At 40.1% G+C, this 21,950-nt stretch overlaps 1 protein-coding gene across 5 annotated transcripts in view; it reads left to right on the top strand.

Moving 5' to 3' along the window:
* The window catches only part of LOC129731953 (monocarboxylate transporter 12), a 55,947-nt gene extending 34,526 nt beyond the window's left edge, over window positions 1-21,421 (top strand). For all 5 annotated transcript variants that reach the window (XM_055692399.1, XM_055692360.1, XM_055692370.1 and 2 more), the window contains 6 exons: window positions 18,392-18,511; window positions 18,877-19,314; window positions 19,367-19,464; window positions 19,646-20,240; window positions 20,301-20,501; window positions 20,566-21,421. In XM_055692399.1, coding sequence (XP_055548374.1) covers window positions 18,400-18,511; window positions 18,877-19,314; window positions 19,367-19,464; window positions 19,646-20,240; window positions 20,301-20,501; window positions 20,566-20,744 — 1,623 coding nt within the window. In that variant the 5' untranslated portion in view covers window positions 18,392-18,399 and the 3' untranslated portion in view covers window positions 20,745-21,421. The remainder of the gene's footprint in view (window positions 1-18,391; window positions 18,512-18,876; window positions 19,315-19,366; window positions 19,465-19,645; window positions 20,241-20,300; window positions 20,502-20,565) is intronic.
* Window positions 21,422-21,950: the final 529 nt, after the last annotated feature.

Here is a 21,950-nt window from a genome sequence, read left to right as displayed (position 1 = left end):
AAACATATAGGTTTTTCAACCTCGTCAATAATATGACCTATTACTCCTCCCAAACCGTAGCCTGAAGCATCCGAAACAATTGCTATAGGTTTATTTGGATCATAAAACTCTAAAATATTTGCATTTAATAGAGCTTTTTTACTTTCCTCAAAAGCTTTGTTACAGTTATCAGTCCAGACAAATTTTACGTCATTCTTCAAAAGATTATACAAATCATACAATTTTGAAGATGAATGAGGAATGAATTTATTGTAGTTTATTGTGTAAGGGATAACTGGGTATATGCTCCCTCTAAGTCTAAAGCACAAAAAATCTTACACCCAGCTAACCCAGCAAAAAGATCCTGTGCTGTAGGTAATGGATAGGTATTTGGAATCATTAATTTATTTATAGAAACCTTGCAATCTATTACAAGTCTAATATCATTATTTTTTTTGCTACTACAATTACTGGAGATGCCCATTCACTGGTTTGTATAGGAGTAATAACTTTCTCCCGCTCCAGTTTGTCCAAATACAACAAAATTTTATCCCTCAAGCGATAGGGAACGTCATAAGCTTTTTTAAAAATTGGTCTGTCAGTCTTCAATTCTAAATCCGCCTCAAAGCCGATGATCGGTTTAGAAAAATCTTTCTTAAACAAATGACTATAATTTTGTTTAATTTCTTGAATAATTAAACAAGCGCTTCTATCAGTCACATTGTTTACTTGAAAAAAATCTGAGAAAAAATTCTCCAATTAGGTATAAAAGCATCCAACCATGGTCTGCCTAATAGGGGGATAAATTTGTTTTCACAATTCAATACTAGAAGTTTTAATAATTCAGTTTTTCCCTTAAAAGTAACCAAAACCTTGGCTTCTCCCTCAATAATTAATTTAGCACCATTGACAACAATCAATTGCTTAGTCGATTTTTGTAAAGAATTTGTAAAAAGAGAGAAATACTGTGTTTTATTTATAACCGAAACAGAGGAACCACAGTCAACCTCCATTTCTAATAATTTATTCTCAACTAAAACAGATACAAGGCATGGTTCACTTATTTTGTTAATTGAGGATATATTCATACACTCCAAATTACCTTCGTCCGAATCACTGTCGGTCTCTTCCGATCGCCTGGTGTTTATGAAGTCAGCCAGACTTTGGGTTCCTGAAGTTCCTGGTTTCATTTGATCTACTAAGTGGATAGCTTCCCTTTTTAAATCTTTACGCTTAAAGCATCGTCGCTTGAGATGTCCTCTTATTCCGCAAAAATCACAAACCCGAAAATCTTTATAGACTTCCCTAAACCCAGCTGGTTTAAAATTTGTAGAATTCCAGCGCTTATCGGACTGAAAACGTTTTTGATCGGTATATGCTTTGTTGTTACTCCATTTTCTATTTGGCCCATGGAAACCTAATCTTTGTTTGACTGGTAATTTATCCTTCTCTTCTTGCTCTTTTATCAGTTTATTCAAGTTTAAAATTCTTTTCATAGCTGGGCCGACTGGATCACCAGGTCTATGCATGGCTGCTACCTGTTCTATAGACATAGCAGAACTAATTCCCGATGACAAACTTTGTACATTATTCTTTGCTGCTTCCCAAGTTTGAATTATTCTCTCAGCCGACTCAAGCGACTGATCCGCTTCACCGAGAATCTTCTGTTTAAGAGGAACTTCTCTCAAACCTGCCAACAATCTATCACGTATTGCTGTATCTTTAAATAAACCGTAAGAGCAAAGCTCTGCCTGGAGCTTTAGTGCTAATAAAAAATCTTCAGCTGATTCGTCAGCTTTTTGTACCCGGTGATTGAAAGAAATACGCTGACATATACCAGAATCCGTTTTATCTATTCGCATTTTAAGTTTCTCCACCATTGTTGCTAGCGGGATATCTACTAAATTTCCAGTGGGAAATAAAAGTTTCAGTTCCGCATATATGTGATGAAATGAGCTTTGCGATCTTCTTCTGGAGTTTTGTGAGCCATGAAGAAAAAATCCAATCTTTCTACCCAATGCGTGAAAGAAGTGCCTTTCCGGTAAGGCTCTATCATTGTAGATAAGGTTGAAGACATTTTGCAATTCAATTTCAAAAATTGCAAAAAAAAAAAATAATTCGATAAATTCAGCAAATTTAAAAAACAATGTTCCACGAAGTTCAACAAAATTTAAATTTGATAAAACAATTAAGAACCAAATTATTTTGCATTCACTTTTTCAAAAATATCAAAAAAAAAAATTATCCAAAATTAACCAACACAATTTATCACAATTTTTTTTTTTTAATTCGTGACAAAAATCGGTACAAATATAATTACGAGCAAGGGAAAGAAACAAAATAATATCTGTCAACGTTTGCTCATGTAATTTATAAAAAAAAGAAATGAAATGACTCACCAGCTTATCCGTGGCAAAAGGGATTTATTATTTGCAAATTATTTCTTGATCCGTTTTGGGTCGTCACTACTTTTGCCTTCGAATTACTAACCGCAGCTGCCGGTATGTCCACCAGCTTTCCTTCCTTTCGGTATTCAAAGTTTGATGCCGACAATGGCCTTTTGTTATCCACCGTTAAAAGATCCGTATTATCCAGTTGAACACACAAAAGATTACAATAAACTGAATTAGTACAATGGAAATAACATTATTTTAACAAAAACATGCTATTACCAAGCCTTATTTAATTTTTTTTGTTGTAAGACAAACGCATTGAAGATATTTCAAAATGGCGTTTTCACTAGTTAAAACAATTGTTCAAGATAGCGTAACTCACCCGATTACACAATTCGAACCAAAATGTCCGATATAATCTTAACCACGGCTTATTGTATCACTAAAATAGAGCGAGAAAGAATAGCCTCTATGGCCGTGACTACTAACCTTTTGTTCGCTTTTAATCCTCGTCGCCACTTATTATATCTTCCAAACTGGGGAAACTGGCAGCGGACAAAGTAAAAGGCAGATCCTAACGGGAAGTCTTCAATGGATAAATGTAAAGATGCTAAGTTGTTGCTTGTTCACTTGGCGTATCAACACTGACAAACTCTATCAGATCGACAGCCTATTTATTAGAGTGACACTTCAGAAAGTGCACGCTTATTCCGTTTACGTGATAATGAGTAAACAATACTCATGTTTTTATATTCTCTTAATCAACCCTGAAAGGAAGATTTAAATTACGTAATAGGGATATTACATTGGGCACAACTAATACAAATGAAAACATACTACGGTCTTTAGCACATAAAGTGAAAAACGTACAGGTCATTTCATACAAAGTGAACACGAAAAAATGCAACCACCCTCTCTTCCCCTTTGTTGAAAAGTAACGCATTTTTTTGTTAGAAACCTTTTCTTTTTCTTGCTACTTATAATCGTAAGACTAATTTCATTTATGTTCCTCGGAACCTACAAAACTACAACAAAATTAAATTCAGCTAAAATATTTCTAGCTGAGATTTTAACCGTTGAACCTTGGGTAAGCAGTGAATTCACCTTAGCTGAATGATTATATACTTTACCTAGTTTATTTACTATGAACTGAATTGGTTAACTTGTTTCGTTTTATACTCTACGAATATGATAAATATCAAAAAAAATATTTCTTTTACAAAAGAGGTAGAGGATAATGAAAAATTATACAAAAAAGCCAATATGGAGGGAGGGTCGAAAATTTAAAAAAAGTCCTCACGTAATTTGTGAATGACGCCTAAGAAACACCTATGAGGTAGGGTAGTTTGGGGTAATTTGGACCTCTGGGGTGAAATGGACAAGTGCTTTATATTGGAAAGTATTACATTTTTGGGTTCCATGTACTACTTCATCCCTCCCTTGAACTACTAAACCCTAACTAATATAAAAATTTCATGGTTTGCTGTGACAGGTGCACCGCAGTGCCAATGTAAACTAAGGAAACATCAAAAGTGAATTTTGCTGTAACTACATTTTAATGAAAGATTGCGATAAGTTTGATCGAAAATAGTGGAAGGAATTGAGTTTTTAGAAAGGCGTCCTGTTTGGGGTAAAATGGACAGTTTTTTTTGGGGTGATATGGTCCGGTGAGTTTGGAGTGAATTCTTCTGTCGGGCTACAAACAAAGTGAATTCTTACGGCGGTGTACAAACAATGAACTGTAAAAAGTGTTACAGTCAATCCGGGATGATTTATCTGTACAAAAAGTGTTTTCAATACCCTGCACAGTAGCGGGTTTCTGAACAAAAGTTGTAAAAACCTAATTTTTTTCTAAAATGAATGAAAATGACGTATAATGCCAATTTTCGGGTGCTGAACTTATTTCTGATGTCAGAAAATGTTATTCCCCAAAAAATTCCGTTAAACCTTTCTTATTAGCAGATTTCTTTTTTTGTTCAAATCATGTTAAACATTGGTATACTTGTTCTTTATCGAAAAACTTTATACCCGTATTTTTTTGTTTGGTCCTTAGTGTGATCCTTTTTGAATTAAAGTTGCCAAAAATCGGCAATCATTTTTCAAAAAATTGTAACTTTTGAGCCACTTGACCGATCAAAAGATTTAATGGAAAATTTAATTTGATAGGCCTTTCAAGGAAAAATAAGAAATCGTACGTCAAAGTACATTCAATATATTTTCCCGTTTTGAGGATTTAGGATTAACGGATTTGGAACGACGATATGCAAACCGGGACCCAAAAATTCGGCTAGCTGTGGTCCCCGTGGCTCTGTGGTTAGCGATGTCGCTCGATTAGCTCTCCCACACGGTTGTGATATCGGGTTCGATTCCCGATCGAGTCGAGGATCTTTTCGAGCTGGAAATTTTCTCGACTCAGCACTGGGGCACGGTGTATCGTTGTACTTATCCTACACATGCAAAATGTGCCAAAAACAATATCGATAACGAATTCTCTCAACTTAATAATATAGTTGATCGAGACCGCTATTAGCCCCCAAGCTAAGCGTGCGATATTGTTATTGACCCAAAAATTCTAAAAGTACAGTTAATTGATGTTGATTATCCGATCATTCCGAACTGTTTCACGAGACTGTACGGTACACATGAGTGCTGAAAAATAACATAAATTTCCCCTCAAAACGAAACTCGTTGATCCAAAATCAGATCAAAATTGAGGGAATTAGGTAATCGAAGTTAAGCTTAAAGTTGTGATTTGCGAACATAAAAATCAATGAAATTTCCTGACACAGCAACATTCAAAGCGCTGCCAAAAATTGGTATATCATCCGATTCTCATGAAACTTACATCACACATACACATACATACACACACATAGACAGACACATACAGTCACACACACACGCACACGAACACACACGCACGCACACACACGTACGCACACAAACGCGCGTGCGCGACACCCGATCGCATACTCAGTTTCTAGTATGAATATTTGGAAAAGGAATTTTTTTTGGCCTACTGTGGAACCACTGTGCAATGCATAAGAATTCCAGTTATCATTCCGTATGCCTAATACTACTAAAGTAACTATTGATACTACAAAACTCACATTTTTTACCCTGCCCACACCACCCCAAACACTGTCCATATTCACCCCAAACGATTTTTTTATGTCCGAAAATCACAATTTTTAGTTTCGTTATTTTTTTGTTCTGTTGACCTCAATATCAAGGTTTTTTCGTGCAGAAACATAGAAAACGGATCAATATTACTACAGTACTTTACGTTTATGGGATAGGAAAATCAAGTTACGAAATACAGGAGTTTTCCTTAGGGAGTCCAAACTACCCCAAACTACCCTATGCATTTTTATGGCTTCACCTTCACATGCACTGAAGAAACTACCCATACATCATCAATCATAGTAACCCATGAGTCAGCAGTTGACAGCTCTATCAGTCGAACTCTACCGTCATGGCTAAGCTACTCCGTTCAGAAGTGTGCGCGTTCAAAGAACGGTACGCCGCCGCGGCGGAAACGGAAATCGTGCAAAAGTAGCTGGCGAACATGGTCATAGATGTCAGGAAGGACCGTCCACTGGTCTCAGAGCTGCAGGCAATGAAACAGCGGCAGCGGTCGAATTAAATGGTCAAGTCGATTTTTCCGACGGTCGTGATAACTAGACGACGAGAGCTTTCTCACCGTGAATGTCAAAGACTGGCAGGACACTTCGTTTCTTACTTCCCCCACGAAGGAAGTGAGCTCCGAGGTAAAGTTCATTTCACTTACCAAGTTCCCCAAGAAGGTGCTGCTGCCGCCCTCTTATTTCACTCCGAATAACCGAATTCTCCGGAAAATCGAGTCGATTTTTTATTTATATTTTTTAATTCTCTTATCGAGCAGCGACAATTATTTCTAGCTCTGGGTTGTAGGGCGTTAAGGGCAGCTCCGACGACAGGATATCTTTGAAGTTGTCGAACACTCGAACTTCGTGCCCGCCTGCAGCGACTCGTCAAAAAAAAATCGTAGGGCAGATTTGGCAGGAATTTGCCGTAATAGTTGACGGCTCCTAGAAATACGCGGACATCAGACACGTCGACAGGTGCAGGTATTTGTCTGATCGCTTCAACCTTTGCTGGGTCCGACCGAACCCCATGTTGATCCAGCAAATGTCCCAGGTATTTAATTGTTAACTCCGAGTGAGAACTTCTCCAGACGAATGGTAAATCCAAACTCTCGTAGACGTTAGCGAAGTGCCTTCAGATTCTCCCAATGTTCTTCCTCGGTACGTCCGTCGTCGACGATGACATCGATGTTTCCACTCGTGTGTTGCAAATCTGCCAGCATCGCATCGAGGACTAGCTGGAATGCTCCTGACGCAACTTTCACTCCGGGTGCTAACGATTGACCCTATAAATGCCCCGTGGAATGTTAATGGCAAATTTGAACATACCAATTATGCCAAAAATCTTGCAATTACCAAGCTTTACAAAGATGTCCCGTGAGAAGAGCAAAGGTTTCTGGATTGGCTGAAGGAGGTCATTCAGAATAATCCCCACAAATTCTTATACTCCCGTTCGCTTTCCGCATTACCACTATCGGAGCCGTCCACTTCGAATAGTCTACCGGCATAGAGTAGTGAAGGGCAAAAGTACGCACTGGCTTTTATGAAACATACAAGCAAAATAAACTGGCAACATTATATGAATTTGCTGCATTATAACGTCAGTTAATCACACATGTAAACACATTAGGTTCCGGTTAAATGTTGTGAAGTTATTAAAGAAGATGTGTATTTAGCTGTTGATTCAATTTTCTTAGTTTTGGGAACTACGATGCACCTATTCGGAAACTACAGAAACACGAAAACAACAGAACCTGAAAAAACCCTTGTACAATTGTAGTTTTTTTGGTGTATTTGTTTTGCCGAATATATTTCGGTGTTTGCATAAAAAATAAACCAGTTGGAAAACTTCTTGTGAGGCAAAAGTTTCTATAACCGTAAGGAAAAAATGTGTTTCATAACGTTTGAAATGTTTTTGTACCGAAATTCTGAGAATAACTCTTGATACAGAGAAAGGAGAAAGCGGATTTCCGCGAATAAGAAAAGTACCTTCTTCGAAGGTAATTTTCTTTTTCCCGGAAATCCGCTTTTTCGCGGACATGCTACGAAACTGAAAAATTTTATGGTTTAAAGATTTTTTTAACAGAATCTTACAATTATTATTTCAAAGCTCATAAAATAACTTCCACAGAGCATTTCAATGGTCTTGGGTATATGCTTTCAAAATGTTACTTCAGGAACAGATTTACCTGGAGCTTCCGGTGGTTATAGAAACAATAAAAAAGGTCAAATACCATCTAATATAGGTATATTTGTAACCGAGATTATGCCCAGAGATCGGGAAACGGCCTAGACGCCATTTTGAATTCCAAGATTGCGTCTTCCGGTTTCCAGAAAACAACCCAAAATGGTTGAATACCCCCCAATATGTGCATTTCCGTAATCGAAATGATGCCCAAGGACTCGAAATCGACTCCAGACACCATTTTGGATTCAGAAAGGCGACTTCCGGTGTCTGAAAAACAACAAATTATGGCCAAATATCAAACAATATAAGTATTTCCGGAATCAGGATGTTGCCCTGAGACCATAAAATGGCCCCAAATACCATTTTTGATTTCAAGATGGCGACATCCGGTTTCTGGGATGCAACCTAAAATGGTCGAGTACCCCTCAATATGTGTATTTCTGGAATTAAAATGATGCCCTGAGAGCGGAGAACGACTTCAGACGCCATTTTCAAATTCAAGATGGTGACCGCCGGTTCGTCTGGAGTCGTTTTCAGATCTCTCATTCCGATTCCAAAGGTACTCATATGGGACGGTATTTAGTCGATTTTTACTGTTTTCCACGAACCGGAAATACACCCATTTCGGATGGTATTTGATGTTGATTAATTTAATTGTTTCTATGGCCTCTCCCTAGTAGAATCTATTCCGGAAGGTTCTTTTTCGGGGCATATCACCAAAACACCCCAAACTATTAAAGTAGGAGGGTGGTATTCAAGACACGACCGCACGACGTTGATTACCGTATTCTTATAAAAAAAAAAAATATTCCATTGAAGCAAATAGTAGAGGGAATTGCAACGCTTCTTTTACAAAACTTCTGTAACAAAATTTCGAGGCACCAAAAGGTACCAGTTGCCGATTATTCTCGTTTACTGGTTAGTCCGTCCAGGATTCCAGCCATTTTAGTATTTTGCAGTAGCCATTTATTACTAACAGCCACCAGCATAACGGGTGAAACCGGCACGAGATGACCGGTAATATTTTGTTTTTCCTCCTTTTAGCTACTAACACCGAGCGTCCGTATGTATCCGGTACGGTTTAATAATGAAACTGATGGGGTGAAATGTTCGAACGATACGTTTTATACCAAGGCTTCGTCAGATAATAAGAAAGAAGGAGGGGCTACATAGATGATGGAATGGTAAAGACAAATGTTTCTTGAAAGCTGCGCCGGCCGCTGTCGTAATATTAACACCAACACAAACATGCATTTTTGCAAGGTTTTTTCCGCTAGCAGCAGCATTTGGTAAAACAGAAAATCCAACTAGCCGCTTCTGTACCAAAATTTCGAGGCACCAAAAGGTGCCAGTTGCCGATTATAGTTTCCTGGTTAGTCCGTCCAGAATTCCAGCCATTTAAGTGTTTTGCAGTAGCCATTTACTACTAAAGCCACCAGCATTACGGGTGAAACCGGCACGAGATGACCGGTACAATTTTGTATTTCCTCCTTTCAGCCGCTATCACCTAGCGTCCGCATGTCACTGGTGCGGTTTTGGAATCAGAATGATTGGGCGCCGGCCGCTGTCGTAAAATTAACACCAACAAAAAGATGCATATTTGCAAGGTTTTTTCCGCTAGCAGCAGCCTAAACATCGGAAACAGAAAGTGACAACAACAATGACATCAAAGTCAGATCGATTGTTTCCGTTTGTGTCGACTGTGCTTGGGAAGAGAGGTAGTGATTGGCTGCGCGGTATGATTTAGACAATCGATATTAATTACCAATTTTTCAATAGTGTATCTCAAACAAAAGTTTGTTTTTGTTACATAAATTTAACCGTAAAAGAATTTCTGATCGATTGATGCCAAAACCTCGAAAACCTGATTATAGATGACTGCAAAATAAGCGCTCAAAACCTGACCACTTTTCTCTGGTTTTCCCTGGTTGAATTACTAGATTTTCAAATTCAGGGGCCTAACTTCGATATAGACGTTAGTCAACGTCAAAAAAGCCTGTGGAAGTAATTTTATGAATTCAAAGTTTTTTTTTTTTTAACACATATTTTAGTTTATTCTGATTTGATTTTGTCTAAAACTAGTTACAAAGCAATCGATTACGCGTCAATTTGCAAGTTAAAACTTAGTTCTTCCACGTCTACTACACTGTCACAACTCATGACAAAGATGACATAATCAATGAAGAGTCTCATGATTTTTTTTTTTGTTGTCGTCTCGGTGTGTTGTTTAATACCGGATGTATCAGGTTCTCGAAAGATAGCCTTCTTCTACTGTTTAGAGTCGTCATCAGAAGATTCTGCAGGTGCGACCATGCTGCAGTCACTCGTTGACACTCGCTTAATTTGTGCTTCAGCGTTTCTGATGCTGAATTACAATGAAGGCACTGATCATTATCAGCGCGCTGAATTGTGTGCCATAGCAGTCTATGCTCAAGCTTTTCATTGACTAAAAGAAACCAAGCACTACGTTGAACCGATGTCAGCATTTTGCTTCCAATGTTGCGCCAAACCCTTTTCCAATCGACTGTTGGATGACGTAATTCTACTCTCGGTTGGTTGGTTTGATCAATATAAAAGCGATGGATTTGATCGGAGGATGGATTTTGTTGGATGTGGTGAGGCAAACGGTAGTGTGTTTGCAGGATCAATTTTAGGCAGGGAAGATCAGTTGGGCAAGGATTAGGATTTGCGTGGGAGAGGAAAGAGTTATAATGGGGCATGGACTCGATCTCCTTGAGATGACGGTTGATCAGTAGCGCCTTTGCTTTCAGCGCTGGCAAGTGTAGCTTCAGTCCTCCTCGGTCGCGTGGCCTGGCCAGTTGTTGTATTGGCACACGTGCTGGATGTCTCCTCCACAAAAACGTCCCCATAGTTGCTGTGATTTTAGCAGTGTGGACGCAGTATAGCGGCAGAATGGATGACAGGTACCAAATTTTGGCCGTAATAAAAGTGTTGAGAAGAATCACCTTTTGATGAAGAGTAAGAGTCCGCAGCGAATGCAGCCAAACCTGTTGCGCGAATTTGCGAATCAATTCGTCCCAATTGAGAGTTACCATGAGCCGAATTGAATTGGCGTAGATCACACCAAGGATTCTAATCTCGTTTTCTGTTTGTATCCAATCTACATGAATCGGATTTCCATTGAGGATCCTACATCAATGGATGTAGTCTTGCGCAAATTAAGAATTGCTCCAGAAACACGTCCGAACCTATGAAAAAGGTTACGCATTGTTTCCAGCTTGCGTGCCGATGTGGTGATTACGCTGATATCATCAGCATATGCCCCGATCAGGTCTGTACCACACGCACGTTCGAGGGCCTCTACTAGGGGATGTAGGTACAACACAAATAAATGCATTGATATGGGATCCCCTTGCCGCACCGAGCGCTGTATAGGGATCGACTGTGTAAGGTGCCCGTTTATCAGCAAGCGGGAGGAAGATAGAGCAGCGACTCGTTGAAGCAAGTTCACTAGTTGCGTGTTGATACCAAGAGAGCGCATATTCGCAAAGAGGAATGTCGAAGGCATGGTCTAGGTCGAAAGACACGACTTTCCCAGCCTGTTTACGTGTCTTTAGTTGAGATATCCGATCCTTTAATGCAAGCGTGGCCTGGAAGATGTTTCTGTGTGCGTTGGAACACTTTTGGGCGTTAGAGAGTATATGGTGTGATGTCATGATGTGTTCCAAACGCGTCTTTAATATGCGGGAGAGCAACTTGTAGTCATAGTTGAGGAGCGAAATGGATCGGTATGCACCAATAGTGCTACCAGTCCCCTTCTTCTCCACTAAAACGATGACACCAGCCACAAACTCTGTTGGAAAATTAGATTCCAATGCCTCGTTCAATATGAGATTGAGCTCTCGGTGAATGATGTTGAATGTTCGGAGATAAAATTCTTTCGGAATTCCATCCGGTCCTGGAGATTTTTCGGATGCACTTGATTTAACCGCCGCCCATATATCAGCCGTTGTAATCGCTCTCATACATGCTTCATTCGATGGATCGCCATCTGGGATGATCTGGTCACACTGGAACTCTCCTGGTTGTGCATTTTCTCCGTGTTGTTCTGAATATAGCTCAGAGAAGTATCGATGTGCATGCTCTTGAACCGCTTGCGAGTTGTTGTAGAACTCACCATTATCGCCGTCCAGTCGTGTTATAGTTGTTCTTTTCCGTTTTCTTTCGCCAAGCTGGAACACCGACAAAGGTTCTCCCGCAACGATTTGCTCGTAGATTCTAACGAAAGCTTGCGTGGACCGTCTCTGCAGAGCAAGCATCTTTCCTTTCAATCGGTTGATCGTAGGTAGTATAGCAGGATTTTGGTAGTATGCATCGTACGCTCGTCTTAACTGCCCGTACAGGGATTGTTGTGCATAGTGAAATTCATCGTAGGCTTGTTATGATTTCCAGCGAAAGAAACTAGCAATTTTTGGTTTACCGACTGCAAGCCACCAGTCCATCCAGCATCTATATGATCTTCTTTGTCGAGTCCAATATTGCCAACGTGTCTGTAGTTCTGCCAGGTTTTCTTCTGTGAGGAGATGGGGGTGGAGGGACCAAAACCCGCGTCCTTGGGGTTGGCCGAGATCAGGTAAACATATTCGCACCGTTACTGCCATGTGATCGGAAAATGAACATACGTGGGTGTTCACTGCTCGAAGTTGTTCATCTAGCCCATTACTTACATATACTCGGTCAATTCTCGATGTGGAGTGTGCAGTGATGTATGTATGGCCAGAGTCCCTTGGCCGAAGTTTAATCCAAGTTTGGAGAGACGGGCTCATATTGTATCCAGTTGCATCGCAAGGTCGCAACACGCAGTTGAAATCTCCGGCGAGAATTACGTGTTCGGTTCGGTGACGAAGATAATAGGCTATCGAACTATTGAAAAATTGCTCTCTCTGAGTACGAAATGCCGTACCAGAAGGAGCGTATATACAGCAGAGTGTGGTGTCCTGCACCCGTACAGCGACAAGACGACCATCCAGACTTCGCTCCACATGTGAAAACTGTATATGGTCTCTCAGTGCTATGGCGGTTCCTCTTCTGGCTTGATCAACGTTGGCTATGACGTTGAAGCCAGGCAACACAAGGCCGTCATTCTCTATCTCCTGTAGAAAAACAATATCAAGATCCATTATTCGTATAAACGTTCTAAGTGCGTCTAGTTTAGTTGTGTTCGTGATAGTGTTCACGTTTATTGTTGCCAAATTATAACTGGTGAAGATGATAGATTAGTGTTTTGATGGTCTATCGTGTGGACGGATGTCGTCATGGCGCTTTTTTTTGCTGCCATTGCGCGAGTGCTTGCTAGATGTTGAGGAATCGGTCTCGTGGCCGTCACCTTTTGAGTGCGACCTCAGTTTCCGCTGTCCCGTTACTGTGGTCCATTCTCTATCGCCCTCCTTCTGTACGTCCCCTGGAGTGACAAGGTCACCGGATTTGGGAACTACAGGGTCCAACACAACAGCATGTTCGTCATTTGTGCCCGACACTGTGTTTGTTGAGATAGTTTCCTGAGATTGTGATTGTGTCTGTTTATTTCCAGGCTGCAGACGCCGAGGCTTCGATGGTGGCATCTTCAGATTGCGAGGGTTTGAGCCACGGGGGTTGGGTCTTTTAATGACGTCAGCATACCACGATCTATTGGTCTCTAATTTTTGTACTAGGAGTTTCTTATTTTGTACACACGAGATACCGTTGTGCATTTATTCAGTGCAGTAGCGGCAGGTTTGCTGCTGACCATTGTAGGACAACAGTGTCGTTTCACCGTCGATGGTTACGTACAATGCGATGCCTTTTTGTATGGTCATCCGCACCATACGAACACCGGTCGGGAGACCTGCGAAATAATGATTTTCGTCGGATAGTTCCTCATGAATCGAGCGTATCTCTCCGTATTCACTGAGAAATTCCTCAATTTTCTCATTTGTAACGTCTTCGGAAAGGTTAAATAGTCTCACTACAACTGCTCCATCTTCCATACTCAGACGTAGTTTGTACGTAGTTTCGTCGACGATCAACTCGTGTTTGTTGTCGTTTACATCTACAACTCTCTGCGCTATCTCCAAACTAGCGGCTTTAACGAAAGCTATCCCAGTGTTACGACTGTATTGGATCCGCACTACCTCTTCACGCTTCATTGCTAGTGTCTCACCTACGAACCGGTGGACTTCTTCGGACGACGGCTTTTTCGGCACATTTGAATAGTCGATGCGAAATGTGTTTTCGCGGCGTTTTTTCGCGGACATCGTCACGCGACGGCGGAGAGACTAAACTAGCGTCAAATCACTCCCTCACAAAACGAAATGATTTTGAAAATATTAATAAATAGTCGGCAATAGGATTCCGTAAACGATATTGATGCTCGCATCCGTTCGGCTCGGAAGTTGAGTGCTAACTGAAGTTCAAATAATTGTAAAATTCTGTTCGAATATTCATAAAATTCCTCAGTTTCGGAACATATCCCCAGAAAACCGGATTTCCAGGAATAAGAAGACTGTTTTGGGAAACCGCTTGAACGCAACTAAAAAGAATCGGTGCAAAATTTGCGAAGGTATGATTAACTTCGTTAGGGTAGAAGCACCGGTTTTGGCCACAGTATGTTTTGTATGAGAGGTATTTGTCACATTACGCGACGCGACGCGAGACCAGACAAACAACACTTAGGCGTCGTACACAAATTACGTAACGCATGAAGGGGGGAAGGGGAGTTGCGTCTGCGTTACTTATTGTTACGTAGGGGGAGGGGTGGGTAGTAGAGACAGTTACGTAACTGTGATGTTTGCTTGAAATTGAAAATTTCGGATGGGGGTCAGGATGTTCAGCGTTACGTAATTTTAGGGGGAGGAGTTATATCTGACGTTACCTATCGTTACATAGGGGGAGGGGGTCTGAAATCTAGATTTTTAGCGTGACGTAATTTGTGTATGACGCCTTATTGTTTTTACAACATACATACATATGTTGTATGTGTTGTTTGTCTGGTCTCGCGTCGCGTCGCGTAATGCGATCGTCGGTTCTTACGTTGCACAAACATCGAAAATACAGAGATATTTGTCCTTTTTCTTTCGAAACATTGAGTTTAAATAATTAAATAATGTTATTTCGTTTACATATTTTCCAACCAAAATTCTTCTCTAGGCTCTCATTTTGGTCATAGCATTTCTGAATTGGCCTCTTGGGCTCCTATTTTGGCCAATTCGTGAAAAAGTTGTCACACGAATTTATTTTATAATGTGACTTTACCATTTAAATATGTTTATCAGCAGAAAAGTAAAATATGCGTATTTATTTGCTACTAGTTGAACGTTCCCGGCGATGCTCGGGATCAAAGGTTTCAAAATTAGGAATCATTTTTTATAATTCATTGCAATATTAGCACAACTCACTTCAAAAATATTTCACATCTTATACGCCCATCATCACTTTAAGTACTTTAATATTCTGAGAACGCACAGAACGGAAATACTCATATTGGATTGCATTTTGTGATTTTGGGCTGTTTTACAGAAACTGGAAGTCGCCTTTTCGGATATCAAAATATCGTATGATGTTCCACTTTCGGAAGTATTGATATGGTTGGCCAAATACCACTTCAGGATATTTTTCTGAAATTAGAAGTCGCCATTTTGTAAAATGTTGTGTGGGGTCATCCCAGTTCCGAATATACCAAATTCGAGTGATGTCCGGATATTCGATAATCGTTTACAGTAAAACCTCTTTTTATGTAACTTTTGAGAGAAAGAAATCGAAGTAATAAGAATTGAGCATGACCATTCTTGCTTAGTTCTCCTCTATAATGATTTCTAAAAAGATGACATGTGAATTTTTATAACGAAAATGTTTGTTTGTGTCCAAAGAAACACGTCTTAGAAGAAGTTAATGCTTTAATCCACAAAACTACGTAGAAATGAAAAAAAATATTGCATAAGTCGCCTCCTCATCGATGTATAAACCAATGGAATGCGGCCTTTCCTCCAGCCAAATGTCCCAAGATCTAGTTTAGGTAAAAGTAAAAAGGTAAATCGAATCCCGTCATGTGTTTACCATTCACAAAACTACGAATACAACGGAAATGTAACTTTTTTTTTGCTCAACTCGCACATAATCAAAACATGGATTCTTCGGCAAGAATATATTTGCAGATGTTGAAGGAGCAACCAACATTTTTCTTAAAAAAAATCACATGTCATCGCTTAGAATTTTTATTTAGAGGCGAATTGAGCTTATGCTCAAAAAGTCATGCATGCAATATGCATGATATACATTCAAATATTCAAAAAGAGTATTTTAATGTGTTGTTCTGTAAGCACAAAATTATCTTCAAACATACTTCAAACATACGTAGTTTTGAAAGTGACATCTCAACTTTTAGCAATAAGATACCTATTATTATTTCCCAAATGTTGTTCCTGAACATTAACAAATATTTCAAAGAAAAAAAAAATACATATCAAAGGTTTGAATTTTGATTTAGAGGCAAATTGAGCCCAATATTCATGATTTTGCATTTTTTACATAGTGTTATTTTTACTCAAAAGTCATTCCAGAATATACACAAACATTTTAATTAAAAAATCCTATCATAGCTGTGAGACAAATTGAGCCTAAAATATCATGGTTTTGCATTTTTCATGTAGTTTTGTGAAAAATATTTAAATTTTAAATAATCAGATACCTATTAATTTTCCCTCAAATATCTTTCTTTAACATTAACGAATATTTTTTTATAGAAAAAATCACAGATCACAGCTTCGGGTTTTGATTTAGAGGCAAATTCAGCTTAAAAAGTCATAATTTTGCATGATTCAGTTTTATGAATAATATTTCGAGTTTTAGTAATCAGATACCAGTTATTTTTCCTCAAATGTCTTTCTTATACATCAACGAACACTTTAGTGAAAAAAGAATCACATGTCATCGCTTTGAATTTTGAATTGGAGACGAATTAAGTATAAAAAGTCATAATTTTGCATGTTTCACGCAGTTTTGTGAATAATATCTCAAGGTTTAGTGATCGGATACTAAATATTTTTCCTTAAATGTCTTTCCTGAACATTAACAAACATTTTAATATAAAAAGAATCATAAGTAATCGCTTTGAATTTTGATTTAAAGGCAAATTTAGCACAAAAAGTCATAGTTTTGCATGTTTTACGTAGTTTTGTGGAAGAATATCTTAAGTTTTAGTAATCAGATTCTGATAGCTATTCCTCAAATGTCTTTAATGAACATGACAAACATTTTAATTAAAATAGAATCATATGTCATCGCTTTAATTTTGATTTAGAGGCAAATTCAACAGAGAAAGTCATAATTTTTCATGTTTTACGTAGTTTTGTGAATAATATCTCAAATTTTAGTTATCAGACACCTATTATTTTTTCTCAAATCTCTTTCCTGAACATTAGCAAACATTTTCATGTAAAAAACCTACATGTCACCGCTTATATTTGTGATTTAGAACGATTCGAAATGATAATAATTACTGTACACCTCAGAGACGGAGGGAATAATATCAATAAGATCAAGCGTTACGGAATTCCATTTTTATATAGTAGATAGTTTGTAATAATTTTGTCGAAAAATACCAGCAGTTTCAATTGGAGATTTCGAAATAGGAGTAATTTAAGATACTTTTTCACATTTATCAATTTTATTCTATCATGGCCAAAATTGGTGCTATGGTCAAAGCCGGTGCTTCTACCCTAAGGATAATGAAAAATACATTGTTTATACAGTGCTAACTTTTGCCCCCTAAACTGCGTACTTTTGCCCAGAATTTTTCAAAATGTAAAATTCTCATGCTGCGAACAACATTCGAAAAACTCTTGCACTACGTTTTAAAGACAAAAGGATCATGTACCATTTGGAAACAAAACCAAATTTCATGATAGTTTTTTGAAATAGTTTTGTTGCAATAACAAAAAGGTGCGTACTTTTGCCCTTTACTACTCTATGGGTCGTACAACTCCGAAACGCAAGTGGATTGCAATAGAGACCCAACTGCGATAGAATGCATCCGTATATACATTCAGACAGACAAGAACGAGAATGTAAAAGGATTTGGAGTCGTATGGTAGCACTCCCCATCATAGACACTGGTGTGAGCCGGGATCTTATCAGCCATATCACTTTTTTATCATGATATTTGAGAGAAACGTTTTTTATGACCATCCGAAAAATGTTCATTTTTTGTAATGTAAACGTTACGACTAAGTGTAAGTGTTGAATCGACGGCACGCAGGGCGACTCTCGAAACACCGGTGCCCATGTCAGTGTTTTATTTTCAACACTGATGTTTTATACTTCACCGGATCCGAGTACTTCAGCTTCGTAACAGCTTTGAATACTCTGACAGGCCAAATCTTACAAAAATTGACATATTTTAAAATTGCTGGAAATGCTTCTAGATGCAAAAAAAAAAAACAAAAAAAAAAGAAAATGATCAACTCCCCAATTGACGAATTATTGAATGCTGCCAATGGAAGCGTATATATAATACCTCAGTCTGCAAAGTTTCATTCAAATCGAAAATGATTGAATATGGATAAAAGGTTGAGAAACTATTTTTGGCTCTCAAATTGTTCAACGCTTACAAAAGTAAACACGAGACTAACATCGCCAACAGCAAGGTAACAATAATTAATAATCGCTATTTTTCTATTTCTTCCGCTTTCCACCTTCCCTCACACCAACAGCGGACGGTATGACCTATTCCTTCGGCATTTTCTACGTCGAGTTCCTGGACTACTTCAAGGAGGGCAAAGGATACACGGCATGGATTGCTTCGATTCTAGTTGGCGTCACCCTGTGCTCCGGTAAGTGTACAAATAATACAAGACAAAAAGCAAGCAAGAGCAGCAACAGCTCCGACCTAGGCCAAGGCACACTTTGTTATCTACCTGTGCGCCTACCTACCCCACTGTTACTGCTACGGGTGTTATCGACAGGAGCTTGGCAGCCAAAGGCTGCCAGTAAAAATCAAGGCCACCCGTGACGAGAGGAATGCATTGTTTACAGTGAAACTGACACAATATAAAACTTTTATTTTAGCACAGAAAAGACCTGAGCAAAAGTGCTCTTGTTCTGCACTCTTTTTCTCAAGCAAGTGCTTGAATTTTTCTTTTGTTAGATAGAAAAACCATCCGCATTAGAGAGTCTGATTAGTTCGTTCCCGTTCCAGGTCCGGTTTCATCCGCCCTCGTCAACCGTTACGGCTGCCGGGCGGTAACGATTGCCGGTTCGGTGCTGGCTTCGGCCTGTCTGGCCGTTAGCGTCTACGCCAAATCCGTCTTCACACTGTTCATCACGATCGGCCTCGGAACCGGGCTGGGCCTCGGTCTGATCTACCTGCCGGCCATCGTCAGTGTGACGATGTACTTCGAAAGACTGAGATCGCTGGCCACAGGAATTGCGGTTTGTGGCTCCGGGCTCGGAACGTTTATCTTCGCACCGGTCACCGAAATGCTGGTGGCGAATCTGGGCTGGCAGAATGCTCTGCTGGTGATGGCGGTTATTGTTCTAGGGACTACGATTTTCGGAGCCATGTTCCGACCACTGAAAGCGACCGAGCAACCTGTTGAAGCGGGCAACAAGGCTGAACTGCAACATTCCAAAGCAGGTATGAAGCATTTTTTCACAATAAGCAGGATTTTAACTCATATCGATTTTAGAATCTATTACCAAACTAAACAACACCATCGAAGAGGAGGAACAGTCCATGGTCCGCTCGCAGAGCTTCGGAAGTTCGCCGAAAATTGCGTCCAACACCGTAAGTAGCAACAACTGCCAGTATTCATCACATTTGCTCCTAAACTTTCATCCGATGCAGCGCGCCAGCCGCGAATCATCCACATCCCCTCTTCTCCTGAGCAGGTATCATTATTGCATTGTTGTCCGCCCGCCCTTAATATGTAAATTTAACCTCAAACCTTTCGTTTACCCTCATCCAGAATGGTCACTCGAAGAGTGGCAACAGCCTAAACCGCAAACTAAGCCAAGACGAAGGAGTACTGAGTCAACCTTTGGTCTCGCAACCAGCGACGTACGACCAGGTGGCGTTGAAACGAGCCGAAAGTGGTACCATGTACCGAAAAGATGCCCTCTATACTGGATCCGTACACAATCTTGCCGCATCTTCGCGCCATGCTTCACTAGCTAGCTTACCTAGAGGTACTTACGGTTCAGTCGCCGGTGGCAATCGAGCTAAGGAAGACGAATCCGTCGTCTGCTGTGGATGTATTCCCTGTTCGCGGGAAACCGCCGATACGCTGCAGGAAATGATGAACTTCTCCATCCTGAAGGATCCTATTTTCATTATATTCACCGTGTCGAACTTCCTTACGAGCGTTGGCTTTAACGTTCCGTACGTTTACCTAGCGGCTCAGGCCAACTCACTGAATATTGACACCAAACAGGCGAGTTACCTGTTGGGAATTATCGGAATCGCCAACACCGTTGGACGTATCATACTTGGGTATCTATCCGATAAACCCTGGGTTAATCGACTGCTGGTGTACAACATGTCCCTAACCATTTGCGGTCTTGGTGAGTAATCCTGAACATTAACTGAATCATTTTTTTTTAACTGTTTCCACCATTTTACAGCAACTGCCTTCTCCGTGCTGTGCCTTGACTTCTACAGCCTCGCGACCTATTCGGCCATCTACGGTTTCACAATCGGTGCCTACGTGGGTCTCACTTCGGTCATTCTGGTCGATCTGCTGGGGCTGGACAAGCTAACAAATGCGTTCGGTTTGCTGCTCATGTTCCAGGGTATTGCTTCCTTCCTTGGTCCACCCCTTGCTGGTAAGTACGCACTGGAGGAATTCTCACTCTTCGGACCACATTTCAACCCTTGACTTTTTTTCAGGATGGCTCTACGACATCACGCTGTCCTACAATCCAGGTTTCATCCTAGCCGGGGTGACGATCGCCCTCAGCGGTTTCATTCTGTTCTCCATTCCCCCACTGCAGCGACATTTGGGCCGAACAATGGGAAACGCTCCTCCACCTGCTGCTCCGGCTGACATTCCACTGCAAGAACGGTGAATAGCATTCTCTTCAGTGCCCCCAAGCCAAAGTTTAGAAAGAAAAAACATGCTCAAATAGTGTTGTAATGCACACGTACACTCATAAACACACACACACAAAATGAATTCGGAACCAATACGCGCGTCAAAGAGGACGATCAAGCGATGAAAGCTTGTTGTGATAGCTAAATGAATTTGTCCCCCTTCCCATCTTAGGCTCAAAGTACCTAAACAATTTAAACCAAAAAAAACAAAAGGTGCATCGCCGCGCAAGGTAGCAGCAGTTGCAGGAATTAGTTGTTACTCTATTGTTCGAGCGTAGTTTGGTAGGTATATTTTTTTACATATAATTAGAACGCAAGCGTAACCAAATACGTAACACAGCTTCTTGCTCGACTCGAAAGGTGAAAGGGAGACAGAGCGAGGTTGTACTGTTAAGGAGAATTGAAGTTTAGGGTAAATTTTGTATATTATAAGAACGGTGAGCGCGCGCGCGTGTGTGTGTTATCTATTGTTACAGTTCCAGCAAACTTTTTTTTTGTAATTTTCTCTCGACTAGTGTACTTCAGGAACGACAGTGTGGAAGGGAATGTCTGTGCTGAAGGTTTTATTAGCCGCGAATAAACAATAGGCAATTGCTAAGATTATATATCTTCTAGTGAGAATTACAGCTAAATTAGAATGTTACTAAAAATGAAGCATTTGTCCAGGTCATATCACAATCCTCTCCGCGCTCCGTTGAACTTACGTGCTTTCATCTGTTCGATATCCTTTGAATACAAAGAATTGACCGTCCGGGACCGTTCCCTGGGATTTTAATAAAATTTAAACAAATTCATAAAGCAGTCTTTCACATTCCGTCCCGAACGCTCGGCAATAACGGACGCATTAAGTGGTTGTCTCGCTATAAAACCGATATTGTGTAGAAAAAATCGAAAAAGGCATTGCTTACCCGGTCGCGTTTCAAAGAGTGCGAAGTGCGGTGTAAAGATAAGTTGATAATCCGCAGTGAAGGTCATCCAGCTATTGTGCTTTAGTGGTGTCGCTGCGCAGCTGCCCGTTCCAGCACCGAAAGACTCGGTGATTGTTCTATTGAAGACAACAAAGAAGAAGAGGTACGTGTTTCTTTGCCACTGTACTGTTGCGCTAGTTTGAGCGCAATGGATGTGGATCCCTTAGCCCCCGATCCCCCGTCTCCGAACCCACCCGACCCTGTCCTTCCTGT

Source organism: Wyeomyia smithii, chromosome 1, assembly GCF_029784165.1.
Source record: "Wyeomyia smithii strain HCP4-BCI-WySm-NY-G18 chromosome 1, ASM2978416v1, whole genome shotgun sequence".
Classification (NCBI taxonomy): domain Eukaryota; kingdom Metazoa; phylum Arthropoda; class Insecta; order Diptera; family Culicidae; genus Wyeomyia; species Wyeomyia smithii.
Note: the sequence above shows the minus strand (reverse complement) of the source record. Positions and strands in the feature narration are given on the sequence as shown.